This window comes from Jaculus jaculus, chromosome 6 (assembly GCF_020740685.1).
Source record: "Jaculus jaculus isolate mJacJac1 chromosome 6, mJacJac1.mat.Y.cur, whole genome shotgun sequence".
Taxonomy (NCBI): domain Eukaryota; kingdom Metazoa; phylum Chordata; class Mammalia; order Rodentia; family Dipodidae; genus Jaculus; species Jaculus jaculus.
The window spans coordinates 100,141,959-100,158,873 of NC_059107.1; the positions used below are offsets into that span (position 1 = coordinate 100,141,959).

Below are 16,915 nucleotides of genomic sequence, written 5' to 3' on the forward strand. Positions count from 1 at the left end.
GTGGAGTTTCAAAGAGGAAAGTGGGGGGAGGGAGGGAATTACCATGGGATATTGTTTATAATTATGCAAGTTGTCAGTAAAAATAAATAAATAAAAAGTAAAATAAATAAATAAAATAAAGACCCAGGTGTGGTGGTGCACGCCTTTAATCCCAGCACTTGGGAGGCAGAGGTAGCAGGATGCTGAGTTCGAGTCCACCCTGAGACTACATAGTTAATTCCAGGTCAACCTGGGCCAGAGTAAGACCCTACCTAGAAAAACAAAAACAACAATAACAAAAGATTAATTTAGTGCTGGAGAGAAGGCTCAGTGGTTAAAGGTACTTGCAAAGCAGATGCACAGGGCGGAGCATGTGTCTGGAGTTTGTTTGCAGTGGTAGAAGCTGAGTCCTGCCTGTTCTAATTCTCTCTCTCTCTCTCTCTCTGTGTGTGTTTCTCTGCTTATAAATAAAAAAATTAATTTTAACAAAGAAGAAATGTAGTATATATACTCAATGAAATGCTACTGAGTCTAAAAAGGAGAATCTTGGTCAGCAATCTTGGCACACCTTAAATCCCAGCCCTTGGGAGGCAGAGATAGGAGGATTGGCATGAGTTTGAAGCCATTCTGAGAGTACATAGTGAATTCCAGGTCAGCCTGAGCTAGAGTAAGACCCTACCTCGAAAAACAAAACAAACAAACAAACAAACAAAATATATATATATATAATAAAAGAGGAAAAGAACAGCTACCACATCGGATCATTTAGATTATAAAACGGCAAGGAGAAGTTGGTATATAATAAATGAAAGTTTCTGAGAGCAGAAAAGGAAGTTCTTGAAACTACTGCGTCACTGAGAGATGCTATTATTTATTTATTTGCTGCATTTGGCTGATGTTTCCAATCTCAGTTGCAATTCCCACATTGAGGCTGTTCCCACCCTTCCTGTGTCCCTTGAGCTGAGCAGGCACTTCCTGTCCTATTGGAAATGAAAGTCAGAGATTGCGGGTGGCTGTGTATGTATGTGGGTATTTACTGTGCAGATTGCTGGCACTCTCTGTCCCATGAGCATAGGAGAAAGTGACAGGAAAACCAGACTAGAGACCAGGATTTCATTTTAGGGAGAGTTTATACTTAATGCTCGTTGTGACAAAGTAGACAGGGTTACTATACTTCTGGAGAATGCTTGTGAGGTCAGCAAGGAGGTCTCATGAAGGGATTTCATGGTTTCAAGCAATATCCTCATTCTAATTGGATAGAGAGAGTGCCTCCATATCAGTCTTAAGTTTTTCATTCCTAAAGTAAGTTTCTTTCTTGCTAAGGCTATTCCTTCAAGGGCATTCCTTTGAAAGAATTAGAGGTGAGTGTTGCTGCAACTATATTAGATTCTTGATTTTTAAGTTATATCTTTCTTTTCTAAGAAATTTTGTATTTTTTTTCTTTGTGAAACTTTTATAATAGTTCTGTCTACACATGTATAAATACATACATGCATATTTATTTATTTTACAGCTCAGAGACAACTTGAAGTAAACTCCCCAACTCTGTGAACTTCAGCTTGGCTCCCCATTCCACGTTTGGTGAGTTATTGTACTTGTTTGAACCTCATAGATCTTAGACTAGGAAAGAGTGGGATAGCCAGACAAAAAGCCAGACATGGTGGTGTACTCCTGTCATTTCAGCACTTGGGAGATATTGTCACATAGAATTCGAGGCCACCTGGCCTACATGAGACCCTGTCTTCAAAAACAGAGTCAGAGACTGGAAGGGTTGGGGATATGGCTTTGTGATGGAGTGCTTGCCTACCGTGCACAAAGCCCTAGCCAAAGACACTGCCAAAACAAAACAAACATAAATGGGACCTAGAGGGGCTGGAGAGATGGCTTAGCGGTTAAGGCGTTTGCCTGCAAAGCCAAAGGACCTCAGTTCGATTCCCCAAGACCCAAGTAAACCAGATGCACAAGGGGGCGCATGCATCTGGAGTTAGTTTGCATTGGCTGGAGGTCCTGTTGCGCCTATTCTGTCTCTCTCCCTCTCTCTGCCTCTTTCTCTGTCTCTCTCAAATAAATAAAAATTAAAAAGTTAAAAAAAAATTGACCTAGTAGTACATGCTAGTAATCCCAGCATTAAGCAGGAAGATAATAAGTTGGAGGCCAGTATGGGTTACATAGTAAGAACCTGCCTCAAAAACAAAACAAAAAAAAAAAAAATTAAAGTAGTTTTCAGCCTAGTGTGGCACACAGTATGTCTTTAATCGCAGCATATGGAAGGCTGAGGGTTCAAGGCCAGCTTGCGCTACAGCATGAGTTCCAGGTCGGCATGGGCTACAGTTGAGACTCTGCTTGAAAACAAAAAATAACTAAGTAAATAAAATAAAATACAAAGATAGCTTTCACTTGTGTTGGGGGTATAGCACTTGCCTAGCGTGCTTGAGGTCCCTGGATTTCATACCCAATACCATAAGAAAAAGCAAAGCTTCCATTCGTTACGGAAATCAGTACGCACCGAGGTTTGTGACAAGTCACTTTGCTAATGCAGTGAGAACCCCTTGCTAGGAGAATTTAAAGCAGGAGTGCTGGCATCAATCAGTGTGACTCCAGGTGGAATAATTTTCCGCCACACTTTTATTTTTCTCTGCTCTTTGGTCTTCCTTCCTTCCTATTTTGAGACAGAGCGTCACCCTATAGTCCTGGCTGGCCTGGAATTTGCTATGTAGACCAGGGTGGCTTCAAACTTTCAATTATTCTCCGACCTCTGCCTCTTGAGTGCCCTGCTCTTTCTTACTGCATTAAGCTCATTCTGAATGTACAGCAGGGAAGGTCTGAGCTTGTCCTACATACTGTATCTCAATATGCTTTTGTATGTTCTCAAGGGCAGTGTCTAACAAGTCCTTTGGCATTAAGCTTGCAATGTTACAGCTGAGCTCTAAGGGAAAAAAGGATTTAAAAAAAAAACACCTTTATTGTCTTTTTATGATCATCAGAACTTGTTTACAGAGGACAGCAGATGAATTTGAAAGGAGTTAGGCTCAAGAATTCTTCCTTTTAGCTTTAACTATGAAGCCTATGGAAAGAAACCAAAATAGAACATCTTGGGCATTAGGACCCAGTAGTTGTTCGTCCTGACTCTGGGTTAACTTCTCTCAGTGACGTAAAGGAGCAGACCTAGCTCATTCTTCCCTGCAGGGCCCCTCCTCTCTCTCTCTCTCTCTCTCTCTTTCTCTCTCTCTCTCCCTCTTTCTCTCTCTCTCTCTCTCCCTCCCTTCCTCCTCCCCCCTCCCTTTTCCTTCTCCCTCCCTTCTTTCCTCCCTCCCTCTCCTCTCCCCTCCTCCCTCCCTTTTCCTTTTCCCTCTTCTCTCTCTCTTAGCTCCCTAACATTAAAGAGAAAATGCTGCTATCAGTGACTTCCAGGCCTGGGTTTTCGACTTTTGGCTGTACCAAGAACAACAAGAAGGTAGGGTGAAACGCTTTTTTTTTTTTTTTAAATTTGGCTACTTCCTTTTCTGGGGATCCGCCAGTGCCCTTGGTTTTAGCATTCTCCTTTAAGAGTGAGCTAGATTCCTCGCTCCCTCTCAGTGCCTCTCCCTTTTCTCCCACTTTTGGTGCGTTTTCTCACCTGATTCTGGAGTTACAAGAACTCACTGTCCTGGTTTTCTAGGCCTGAGAAGGCAGGGGAAATAAAAACAAATCCAGTTTGACTTGGCAAGTTTGCATCCTTGTGAAATGAAGTTAGTTTGACTTCCTGCTGATGTCTCAGTCTCCGCGAAGAGCGGATGGGATGTCATCTAAACCTTGTCCCTTGGCCCACTCCCCACAAAGCTAGTGTATCATTTTGATTGCTTGCTTCTCTTCTCATCCCCCCTCCTCACTTCCTTCCTAGTCCAGCAACCAGATAGCTGGAATCAGAGGCAGTCAGTGAAATCTCCCAGCTCATCAAGAATTGTGTGTGGGCTGCTAGACCAGAGACTCTACCCCAGCCAGCTAGTTGAGGAGTTTTGAGAGATGTCATGTCTTGGGATACAGGAAGAAAGCTCTAGGATTCTTTGGGTCTTGCTTTTGAACTGATTCTTGGAGCTTTGAAGATATCCAGGCTTAGCAGGGATCTCTGGAGTCTTTCTGATTAACCCATGACTGTCTGAGACGTTCAACTGTGGCTGAGCAAATGGGCAGTTTGGGGAGAGGTGGACAATCTGGACATTTGCCAGAGAATATCCTTGGCAGTTTCTTGGCATTTTAAGGCACATGGTACTGATGAAGAGAAATTTCTAGCTGTAGCAGGAAAAGACTTCCCCACCTGGGAGGGTGTAGCTGTTCTTTAGGGAAAAAAATGTGTTCCAGTTCAGGATCTTTAGCTTATCTGATGGAATGTTGGAGTGTGAAGCAAGAACTTTGTTGCTTTTCCATGTACCCAAAGAGACCAGTGCAGGTAGGTTTAAACACAAGTGTCTCATCAGGGCATGAGTGAATGGGTATAGAACCACTCTGTAGCATAGGGTAGCTTGGAATGCACATGTAGCCCTGGCTTGCCTGGAATTTGTTGCAGCCTTCCAAGTGCTGGGATTATAGGCATGTGTCACTGTACCTGCCCACCCTCTAAGACAGGATCTCACTACGTAGCTCATGTGGGCTTCAAACTTGCTACCCTCTAGCCTCAACTTCCTGAGTGCTCGAATGACAAGTCCTTCCTGGTTTCTTTTTTCTCTTTACAAGTGTTTCAGGTTATCCAGAAATTACTAAAATAAAATTAAAGTGAATCCCTCAAATAAACTTTCTATTTCAGGGTTTCTATGTTTGAATATATCCACAATCTCTTTTCTCAGCTTTCTAGCCTCTCCTTCCTTGGAGTGTGGGAATGATTCTGGGAATCATACTCATGGCCTTGCACATATGAAGAGGCATTTTGTCGACTGAGCTACATACACACCCAGACCAAGTCTAGCGGAGTGCAGAGGGCTAAGGTGTGACCGTGGATTTGGATTCGGAGTCAATCTCATATCTTTTCCTGATAATTTGTAAGGCCTGGGAAACACTTCAAGAAACACTGGAACCTGTGAGCACAGTAGGAGAGTAGATACTTAGTTACTAATGCACTGGTTAAGAAGTATTTGGGTTAGGGCTGGAGAGATGGCTCAGTGGTTAAAGGCACTTGCTTGCAAAGCCTGATGGCCTGAGTTCAGTTCCCCAGTACACACATAAAGCCAGATGCACAAAGTAGCTCATGTGTCTGGAGTCCATTTGCAGTTGCAGGAGGCCCTGGTATGCCCATTCTTTCTCTCTCTGTCTCTCTATTTCTCTGTCTCTCTCAAATACATATATATAGTTTTTCGAGGTAGGTCCTTGCTCTCTCCCAGGCTAACTTGGAAATCACTCTATAGTCTCAGGGTACCCTAAGACTCTCAGCGATCTTCCTATCTCTGCCTCCCAAGTGCTGAGATTAAACGTGTGCACCACCACGCCTGGCTAAATAGAATATTTTTTAAAAGGCTGGGTGTGGGGCTGGAGATGTGGCTTAGGAGTTAAGGCTCTTGCCTGCAAAGCCTAAGGAACCAGGTTTGATTTCCTGGTACCCACATAAGTCAGATGCATAAGGTGGCGCACACGTCTGAAGTTCATTTGCAGTGGCTAGAGGCCTGGGTGCACTTGTTCTCCCTTTCTTTCTTTCTTCTTTGTTTTTTTCTTCAGTATTTCCCCCGATTTATTATTTATTTTGGTTTTTCACTCTACCTCAGACTGACCTGTAACTCACTCTGTAGTCTCAGGGTGGCCTTGAACTCACAGCAATCCTCCTACCTCTGCCTCCTGAGTGCTAGGATTAAAGGTGTGCGCCACCACGCATGGCTTGTTCTGTTTTTACAAGGTAGGGTCTTGCTTTAGCTTAGAACTGTAGCTTAGGCTGACCTGGAATTCACTATGTAGTCTCAGGTTAGCCTCAAACTCACGGCAATCCTCCTACCTCTGCTTCCCAAATGCTGGGATTAAAGATGTGCACCACCATGCCCGGCTTGATTTATTTTTATTTATTTATTTATTAGAGAGAGAATGGGCACCCCAGGGCCTCCAGCCACTGCAAATGAACTCCAGACACATGAGCCACCATGTGCATCTGGCTTACATGGGACCTGGAGAATTGAACCTGGGTCCTTAGGCTTCACAGATAAGCACCTTAACCTCTAAGCCATCTCTCCAGCCTTCATTGTTTCTATCTGCCTCTTCCTTTCTCTCTCTCTCTCAAATAAATAAATAAAATATTTTTTTAAAGGCTGGGTATGGTGGCACACACCTTTAATCCCAGTACTTGGGAGGCAGAGGTAGGAGGATGGCTGTGAATTCAAGGCCAGTCTGGGATTACAGAGTGAGTTCCAGGTCAGCCTGGGCTAGAGTAAGACTCTGCTTTGAAAAAACAAACAAACATTGTCTTTGGGTTCTTACAAATCAGTATTCTAATATATGTAAGGAAGTTGTACTGATACATGACTTTGTGGCTGTGTTCATGGCTCCTTATGTATATATAAGAGCTTGTGAATGTTAGGTGAGTTGATTAAGGCATGCCTTCTTGCTCTGTCTTGGTATTGACTCTAGTGCTTAAGGTATTTGTTTTTCTATTTCAGGAATAGTGTTTTTTAATGCAGTTGTTCATGTAAATTTATTTTATTTTTTTGGCTTTTTGAGGTAGGGTCTCACTTAGGCTGATGTGGAATTCACTATGCAGTCTCAGGCCTCGAACTCTATCTCTGCCTCCCAAGTGCTGGGATGAAAGGCATTTGCTACCATGACCGGCTTTTTTTTTTTTTTTTTTTTTTAGGTAGGGTTTCAATGTAGCCCAGGCTGACTTGGAATTCATTATGTAGTCTCAGGGTGCCCTTGAACCCAAGGTAATCCTCCTACCTCCGCCTCCTGAGTGCTGGGATTAAAGGTTTGCGCCACTGTGCGGGTTCATGGTTTCTTTCCTTTTTTTTTTTCCTTTTGTGCCCCCTTGTGCATGTGAGACCTTGCATGCTTGCATCACAGTGCATCTGGCTTATGCGGGACCTGGAGATTCGAACATAAGTTCTTAGGCTTCACAGGCAAGGGCCTTAACAGCTAAGCCATCTCTCCAGTTGCTGGAATTGTTTTTTTTTACTGCAGAGAAGCAATTTGTAAATGTACTGGACAACAATGTGCAAGTCAGCACGTATCTTTACAAAGTCTGACCCTTACTCAGTAAATAGTAAGTCAAACAAAGAAACATTCTCCTAGGTAATGAAAATTTTTTTTTCAGTTTTTTTTTTTTTTTTTTTTTTTTTCAGGTAGGGTTTTGCTGTAGCCCAGGTTGACCTGGAATTCACTATCTAATCTCAGAGTGGCTTCGAACCCACGGTGATCCTCCAAGTGCTGGGATTAAAGGTGTGTGCCACCACATCTGACAAAATATTCTTTATATGTTTTTTTCAGGGTTGTATGTGATATATACCTGCATGGTCATGTATGTGTGCATGAGTGTGTACATGTGGCGGTCAGAGGTGGATGTCTGGTATCTTCCTCTATTGCTTTCTTTGTCTATTTATTTATTTATTATTTTTGGCTTTTCAACGTAGGGTCTCACTCTGGCTCAGGCTGACCTGGAATTCACTATATAGTCTCAGGGTGGCCTTGAACTCACAGCGATCCTCCTACTTCTGCCTCCTGAGTGCTAGGATTAAAGGCTGTGCTTTCTTTTTGAGACAAGGTTTTGCTATGCTATCTGTGTAGCTATGAAGACCAAGCTGATCCTCCTGCCTCACTGTCCAGTATGCTTCATGGGAGCACCACCAGCTAATTTGTACATTCTTTGTTTTTTGGTTTCTGAGGTAGGATCTCACTCTAGCCCTGGCCGACCTGGAATTCACTATGTAGTCTCAGCGTGGCTTTGAACTCACAGCGATCCTCCTACCTCTGCCTCCTGAGTGCTGGGATTAAAGGTGTGCGCCATTACACCTGGCATTTTAAAATTTTTAACATTTAAAAAAATATTTATTATTATTTATTTATTTGACAGAGAAAGAGGGAGAGAGAGTGAGAGAATGGAGAGAATCAGGACCTCCAGCCACTGCAAAGAAGTCCAGACGTGTGTGCCCCTTCGTGCATCTGGCTAATGTGGGTCCTGGGGAATCGAACCTGGATCCTTTGGCTTTGCAGGCAAATGCCTTAACCACTAAGCAATCCCTCCAGCCCAATTTTTAATGTTTTATTTATTTGAGAGAGAATAGGTACATCAGTGTCTTCAGTTGCTGCAAATGAACTCCAGACAGATACACCACCTTATGCATCTGGTTTAAATGGATCCTACGGAATTGAACCTGGGTCCTTTGGCTTTGCAGGCAAACACCTTAACCACTAAGCTATCTCTCCAGCCCCAATTTGTCATTTTTGTTAAGGTCTCAGTTTTTCAAACACTATAGATTTATGTAATAAGGTTCTTAGGCTGCTCAAAATATTTAAAACAGGAGCTTGGGGGTGGGGCGGCTGGAGAGATAGCTTAATAATTAAGGTGCTTGCCTGAGAAGCCTAAGAAGCCAGGTTTGATTTCCCAGGACCCACTTAAGACAGATGCACAAGGTGGCACATGTCTGGAGTACACTAGCAGTGTCTAGAGGCCCTAGTGTGCCCGTTCTCTCTCTATCTGCCTCTTTCTCTCTGCCTCTTTCTCTCTTCCTCTGTCCCCTCCCCCCGCCCTGTCTGTCTCATAAATAAATAAATGGGCTGGGGAGATGGCTTAGTGGTTAAAGGCACTTGTTTGTAAACCCTGACAGCCCAGGTTCTATTCCCCAGCACACATGTAAAGCCAGATGCACAAAGTATTCCATGTGTCTGGAGCTTGTTTACAGTGGCAAGAGGTCTTGCATGCCCATTCTGTCTCTCTGTGCTTGAAAATAAATAAATAAATAAAAACATTTAAAAATTAAAATAGCCACGTGTGGTTATGCATGCCTTTAATCCCAGTACTTGGGAGGCAGAGATAGGAGAGCTGCCACTAGTTTGAGTAAGTTCCAGGTCTGCCTGGAATACACTGGAACCCTACCTTGAAAAAAAAATTTTTTTGTTTTTGTTTTTTGAGGTAGGGTCTCACTCTAGCCTAGGTTGACCCAGAATTCACTATGTAGTCTCAGGGTGGCCTTGATCCTCCTATCTCTGCCCCCCAGTGCTGGGATCAAAGGTGTGCACCACCCCGCCTGGCAAAAAAAAAAAAAAAAAGAAAAAAGAAAAAAGAAAGAAAGAAAGAAAGAAAGAAAGAAAGAAAGAAAGAAAGAAAAGAAAAGAAAAAAGAAAAATAATTAATTAAAGGGCAGAGTGAGTGAAGAAGATACAAGAAGTTGACCTCTGGCCTATATATGCATGCATACACACATGCACAAACACATGAACATACATGTGTCTCGCAATCACTTATATACAAAAGTTTTGAAATAAAAAACAATAAAGTTATAAATATCTACTTTAAATAAAGGTGGGCTGGAGAGATGGCTTTGTGGTTAAGGTACTTGCCTACAAAGCTTAAAGACCCAGATTCAATTCCCCAATACCCTAGTACCTACATAAAGCCAGATACACAATGACACGTGCGTCATTTACTGTTGTTGGAGGCTCTAGCATGCTCCTTCTCTCTCTGCTCGCAAATAAATAAATGTAAATATAAATAAGGAAAAATTTTACATTATAACTTATGACTGTTTGCAGTTATTACTTTTAGTTTATAAAGTAAAAAACAGGTATGGGGCTGGAGAGATGGCTTGGCCATTTAGATGCTTGTCTGCAAAGCCTGAGGACCCAGGTTTGATTCCCCAGGTTCCATGTAAGCCAGATGCACATCGTGCGCACGCGCCTGGAGTTTGTTAGCAGTGGTTAGAGGCCCTGGCACACCCATTCGCTCTCTCTCTCGCCTCAAATAAATAAAAATAAATTTGAAAAAAATTATTTGAAAATTAAAAAAAAAAAAACCCAGGTGTAGCTGGGTGTGGTGGTGCACACCTTTGATCTTAGCACTGGGAAGGCAGAGGTAGGAGGATGTGAGTTTGAGGCCAGCTTGGGACAACATAGTAAATTCCAGGTCAGCCTGGGCTAAACTGAGACCCTACCTCAAAAAACAAAAACAAACAAGCAAAAAGTATAATTGCCAGTAACATCAGCTTGAAAAGCTGCTGACTCATACACTGCTATTGAGAGTTATTTATATTAAAGTATATTTATTGTGTTTACTTTTTAAAAGTAGCATTAGCCAGGCATGGCAGTGCATGTCTTTAATCTCAGCACTTGGGAGGCAGAGGTAGGAGCATCACTGTGAGTTCAAGGTCAGCCTGGGCTAGGGTGAGACCCTACCTGGAAAAACTTAAAAAAAAAAAAATGTAGCATTAGGCCAGGCATGTTGACTTATACTTGTAATCCAAGTCCTTAAACCCCCAATAAAAGTAGTATTATTTTATTTTGAAACATCTTTGATCAATTTTCAATTTTTAATTTATTATTTATTTGATGGGGAGAGAATTGGTGCTCCAGGGCCTCCAGACACTGCAGTCGAACTCCAGACGCATGCACTACCTTGTGCATCTGGAGGGGGTGGTGGGTTCTGGGGAATTGAACCTGGGTCCCTAGGTTTCACAGGCAAATGCCTTAACTGCTAAGCCATCTCTCTAGCCCAAACATCTTTTTAAATAAAGTTTAGAGATATTTTATTAGGTACTACATAGAATTTAAAAGAAGAAAGGAGGGGGGAAAAGAAAAAGAAAAGAGGAGAGAGTATAGAGAACTCTGGCCCATGAGAAGGCAGGAGTGGGATAAATCCTTGAAACATCTATTTATTTATTTATTTATTGTTGGTTTTTTCAAGGTAGGGTCTCACTCTAGCTCAGGCTGTCCTAGAATTCACTATGAAGTCTCAAGGCGGCCTCAAACTCACTGCAGTCCTCCTACCTCTGCTTCCCAAGTGCTGGGATTAAAGGGGTGCACCACAATGCTAGGCTTTTTGTTTGTTTGTTTGTTTTAGTGACAAGTCTCTTTTTAAAATTTTTATTAGCATTTTCCATGATTATAAAAAAATATCCCATGTTAATTCCCTCCCTCCCCCTGGATTTTTTTTTTAATTGACAACTTCCATAATTGTGGACAATAAACCATGGTAACTCCCTACCCCCCTTTCCCTTTACAACTCTACTCTCCTTCATACCCCTTCCCCCTCTTAATCAATCTCTTTTTTTGGGGGGGTTGAGGTAGGGTCTTGCTATAGCCCAGGCTGAACTGGATTTTACTCAGTAGTCTAAGGGTGGCCTTGAACTCACTATGATCCTCCTACCTCTGCCTCCCAAGTGTTGGGATTAAGGCCTGTACCATCATGCCTGGCTCATCTCTTTTATTTTGATGCCATATTCTTTTCCTCCTATTATGATGGTCTTGTGTAAGTAGTGTCAGGTACTGCAAGGCTATGGATGTCCAGGTCATTTTGTGTCTGGAAGAGCGCATTGTATGGAGCCTTACTCTTTGGCTCTTACGTTCTTTCTGCCACCTCTTCCGCAATGGACCCTGAGCCTTGGAAGGTGTGATAGAGATATTTCAGTGCTGAGTACTCCTCTGTCACTTCTCAGCACCATGGTGCCTTCCTAGTCATCCCTAGGTCACCGTCATCTGAAAAGAGAAGATTCTCTAACCAAAAGTGAGAGTAGCATTGATACATAGGTATGAACATTAAAAGAAGTGCTTACTAGACAGTTTGGTGAGTATAGTGTATACATTTAGCCAGACACCAGCCAGCATTACACCCCTAGGGCTCATGACTTCCCTCATCATAGGCTTTCAGAATCAGGCATGTATTCCTTCCTGTGGAACAGGCCTCCAAATAGAGAGTGGTTGGTTTCCCCCATAATAGACATGCCCCTATTGCACCTGTTGGCTCATTTGGCCTGGGTGGCCAAATTTAAGGCTTGCAGTGTCCACTGTTGTTTATCTCCAGCTTTTTCCAGCTTTCTATCAGCTGGTCTACATGGAGGAGGTTTTCAGCTCAGCTCCAGCAGGATTTCTCAGTGACCTTGCAGCCCAAGTATGTGGAATCTTCAGCAATATTTTTTGTTGTTTTCAGGGTAGGGTCTCACTATATCCCAGGCTGACCTGGAATTCACTGTGTAGTCTCAGGGTGGCCTTGAACTCAAAGCAATCCTCTTACTTCTGCCTCCCGAGTGCTGGGCTTAAAGGCATGTGCCACCATGCCTGGCTTCACTTATTCTTTCTGAATTTCTAATACATATAGGAATCTAGTCAAATGTAAGACCTAAGGTGGTGACACATAATTGTAATCCCAGCTACTCAGGAGGCTGTTCAAGGCTGTTAGTTCAAGGCCATGCTGGGCTACATGAGACCCTGTCTCAAAGAAAAAAAAAAAAATATATATATATATATATATATAACAATGAAATAAAATTAATAAATAAATAAAGTAAAAATAAAAATTAAAAAAGCAGCCCAGTGTGGTGTTGCATGCCATTAGAGTGCTGGGAAAGAGTTTATTTTAGTTTATTTTTTTCCCAAAAGAATTAAATGTGTGTGTGGGGTGGGTGTCCGTGTGTGTGGTTCAAAATCATGTATCCGCACATGTGTAGGGCCAGAGGACAGCCTCAGGTGTCATCCACAGGAATGCAGCCCACCTCGTTTTGAGACAGGGTCTGTCACTGGCCCAAAGCTCCCCCATTAGACAAGACTGGTTGACCAGAACCCCAGGGGTCCTCTTGTCTCCACCCCAGCGGCACATCACCCATGCCTGGCTTGTTTTATGTGTGGGGGGCGGGGGGGCAGGGTTGAGAGTAGAATTCAGGTCCTCATGCTTGCATGGTAAGCACTTTCCTGACTGAGCAGTCTCCCAAGCTTTAATGTAATACTTAAAACAAAGAAACCAAAAACAAAACAAAAAGACAGTTTTGGGGCTGGGGTGGGGTGATGACTCAGCAGTTGAAGTCCCTTACTGCTCAGGTTTGATTCCCCAGTACCCACATAAAGCCAGATGCACAAAGTGGCACATGTATTTGCAGTTCATTTGCTGTGGCAGGAGGACCTGGTGTGCCCATTCTCTCTTTCTTTCTCTCTCTCTCATTGCAAATAAATAAATAAGTAGAATTTTTTAAATCAAACACACATCTAAAGTTTCAATACTGTTTCTTCAAAGTTTGAAGGATTTGCCTCAGTAGAGATTGGACTACAGGTAAGTTTGAAGAGTGGTGGCGCACACCTTTAGTCCCAGCACTCGGGAGGCAGAGGTAGGAGGATCGCCGTGAGTTCGAGGCCACCCTGAGACTACATAGTGAATTCCAGGTCAGCCTGGGCTAGAGCAAGACCCTACCTCAAAAAAACTAAAAATAAAGAAGAAAGAAAGAAAAAAAAAGAGGAAATGTTTGGGACCAAAGGAATTTCATACTTGCAAAGGCCTAAGCACGCCTTGCCTGACATCATCTCCCTGGTATGTGTTTTTAAAATTTAACTCCTCAACAGCCATTTCCTTTGGAAAACACAAAAAGGGGCTTTATTTATTTGTTTGTTCTTTTGTTTGTTTGGTTTTTTTTTTTTTTTTTTTTTGAGGCATCACTCTGTAGTCTCAGGGTGGCCTCAAACTCACAGTTATCCTCCTACCTCTGCCTCCCAAGTGCTGGGATTAAAGGCATGTGCCACCATGCCTGGCAGGGCATGCCTTTTGAGCCCAGCACTTGGGAGGCAGAGGCAGAAGAATTGCTGTGAGTTCAAGGCCAGCCTGGGACTACATAGTGAATTCCAGGTCACGACAGCGAGGCCTTACCTCAAAAAACCAAAAAAAAAAAAAAAAAGAAAGAAAAGTTTTGGAAATTTCTTATAGAATTACAAGGTCCAACATTGGAAATGAAGACCAACCAAATGAGGAAAGCAGAGACTATTTATTATTTATTATGTATTTTCTTTGGTTTGTGTGTTTAGTAGTTTTATTATAGCAGTGAGAAGTTCTTTCCTGATTTTGTCTGGCTTTCTGATGGCTTTCAGTGTCTGTATTGGTATCACTTTCTCTATTTGGGGGAAATATTCTTCTATGATTTTCTTGAAAATACCTGCTATGTCTTTGGAATGAAATTGTTCTCCTTCTACTATACCCTGAATTCTTATGTTTGATCTCTTCATAGTATGCCAAATGTCTTTGAATTCCCATTCATATTTTCCTATTAGTTTGTCTTTGTCTTTGTTGGACTGTATTATATCTGCCACCTGGTCTTCTAGTTTAGATATTCTGTCCTCTCCTTCATCCAGTCTACTGGTGAGATTTTCTGCAGAGTTTTCCATTTGACTTACTCTGTTTTGCATTTCTAGTATTTCTGATTGGTATTTTTTTATTATTTCTATTTCCTTACTCATGTCTTATATTGACTTCCTTATTTCATTTAGCTGGTTTCCTGTGTTAGGATTCCTTCAGCAATTTGTTTTCTTCTTTGATTCCTTTGAGCATAGATAGAGACATCTCATCTAAATCAGTCTCACTGAAGGTCATTTCTGATCGATTCATAATTTTTGGTGGAATTGTATTGTCTTTGTATTTCTTGTATTATAATATATAGAGATTTTTGCATCTTGAGATAATTTGATAATAGAGTTTTCTAATTATCTGCAGTGTTCTTAGACATGTAAATTCGACTTTATGTGACTTCAGGGTAGGAGTTTAAGGTGCCAGGTGTGGCTCTTATATTACTCCCAGAGTGAGAGCAGAAGTGACCCTAGGTGATGAGTTTGCCTGCTATGCAAGTATTCTAGTAGATGGGGTGGAGCAAACTACTGGCAAATCCTAAAATTCAACCAAGCAATATACACATTAAATCAAAACCAGCACAGAATATTTATGCAAGAATGGGGATTAAAACAATCAGTTAATCTAATAAAGCCAAAGTCCCTAAGGCCGAGTGGGCCCCACACCCTTAATCTTGTGACACTGTGGCTTTGAAATATATTTTTGTTCATTTGAGACAGGTCTCACTCTGGAGCCCAGCCTGGCCTTGAACCTGCAGCATTTCTTTTGCTTCAGCTTTCCAAGTACGATTGTAAGTGTGAGCCACCATTCCTGTGTAGAAATAAGTTTTTTGAGGTACTAGGGATTGAACCTAGGGTCTTACACAGCTAGGTAAGCATTCCACAGCTGATGGCTAAGTGGTTAAAACACTGTTTATAAAATCTGTTGGCTTGGGTTCAATTCCCCAGTACCCACATAAAGCCAGATGCAAAAGTGGCCCATGAATCTGAGTTAATTTGCAGTAGCAGGAGGCCCTGGAATGCCCATTCTTATTCTTTTTATTTCTTCTTACAAATAAATAAATAAACCGGGTGTGTTGGCACACACCTTTAATCCCAGCACTCAGGAGGCAGAGGTAAGAGGATTGCCATGAGTTCAAGGCCACCCGAGACTACATAGTGAATTCCAGGTCAGCCTGAGCTAGAGTGAGACCCTACCTCGAAAAACCAAAATAAATAAATAATTAAAAATAAGTTTTGCTTTGTTTTTTGAAACTGGTCTCATTCTAGCCCATGCATACCTAAAATTCATTCTATAGCCCGGGTTTACCTCAAACTCAAGATGTGGCACATGTGTCTGTAGTTCACCTGCAGTGGCAGGAGGCTCTGGCACACCCATATCTCTGTCTCTGTCTCTCAAATAAAAATATTTAAAAAATTCTTCCAGGTGTGGTGGTACACGCCTTTAATCCCAGCACTTGGGAGGCAGAGGTAGGAGAAAGAAGCACTGTGAGTTCGAGGCCACCATGAGAACACAGAGTGAATTCTAGGTCAGCTTAGGCTACAGTGAGACCCAATCTTGAAAAACCAAACCAACAACAAACAAACAAACAAAATTTTTTTTTTTTCCTCTTAGTCAGGCATGGTGGCTGGTGCCTTTAATCCCAGCACTCAGGAGGCAGAGGTAGGGGGATCATTGTGAGTTTGATGCCAGTTTGAAAGTACATACTAAATTCCAGGTAAAACCCTACCTTAAAAGACCAAAACAAAACAAAACAAAACAAAACTTCCTTTTGCCCTTTGTGACACTCCACCACAGCAAGGGAGTTAAGCAACAAACAGGATGACTTAAATTGGAGCTAACCAGTAAAGAGGCAAAAAAAAAAAAAAAAAGTCCCAGGGTAAGCGTGACAGATCCTTAGCTACAAGCTATTCAATTTAGAACAGGTGGTCAGGGAACTCAAGGATAGAGGTTTCTCCTTTATTTATTTATTTAATTTTTAAATATTTTTATTTTTATTTATTTATTTGAGAGAGGGAAAGAGGCAGAGTAAGAGAGACAGAGGGAGAGAGAATGGGCACACCAGGGCTTCCAGCCACTGCAAACGAACTCCAGACAAATGCGCCACCATGTGCATTGGCTTACGTGGGCACTGGGGAATTGAACCGAGGTCCATTATCTTTGAAGGCAAGCACCTTAACTGCTAAGCCATCTCTTCAGCCCCTCTCCTTTATTTTTTTGGTTTTTCAAGGTAAGGTCTCACTCTAGCTAAGGCTGACCTGGAATTCACTATGCAGTCTCAGGGTGGCCTCAAAGTCACAGCAGTCCTCCTACCTCTGCCTCCTGAGTGCTGGGATTAAAGGTGTGTGCCGCCATGCCCAGCTTCAGTTAGTTTCTTATAAAGGAGAAACCTCAAAGCCAGGCATGGTGGCGCGTGCCTTTAATCCCAGCACTTGGGAGGCAGAGGTAGGAGGATCGCTGTGAGTTCCAGGCCAGCTTGAGACTGAGACTCATAGTGAATTCCAGCTCTGCCTTGGCTTAGATTGAGACCCTACCTTGAAAAACAACAACAACAAAAATTAAATGAGAGGCTGGAGAGATGGCTTAGCAGTTAAGGCGCTTGCCTACAAAGCCAAAGGACCCAGTTTTGATTCCCCAGGACCCATGTAAGCCAGATACACAAGGTGGCACATATATTTGGGG

At 42.4% G+C, this 16,915-nt stretch overlaps 1 protein-coding gene across 3 annotated transcripts in view; it reads left to right on the top strand.

Annotated features, from left to right (window-relative positions):
• The first annotated feature begins 1,193 nt into the window (after nt 1-1,193).
• Nucleotides 1,194-16,915, top strand: part of Rbms2 (RNA binding motif single stranded interacting protein 2) — a 73,590-nt gene continuing 57,868 nt past the window's right edge. For 2 of the 3 annotated variants that reach the window (XM_045152401.1, XM_045152402.1), the window contains exon 1: nt 3,232-3,433. In XM_045152401.1, coding sequence (XP_045008336.1) covers nt 3,368-3,433 — 66 coding nt within the window. In that variant the 5' untranslated portion in view covers nt 3,232-3,367. Of the gene's footprint in view, nt 1,341-1,492; nt 1,561-3,231; nt 3,434-16,915 lie in introns of those variants that run through there. The other variant, XM_045152403.1, reaches the window with a different exon arrangement.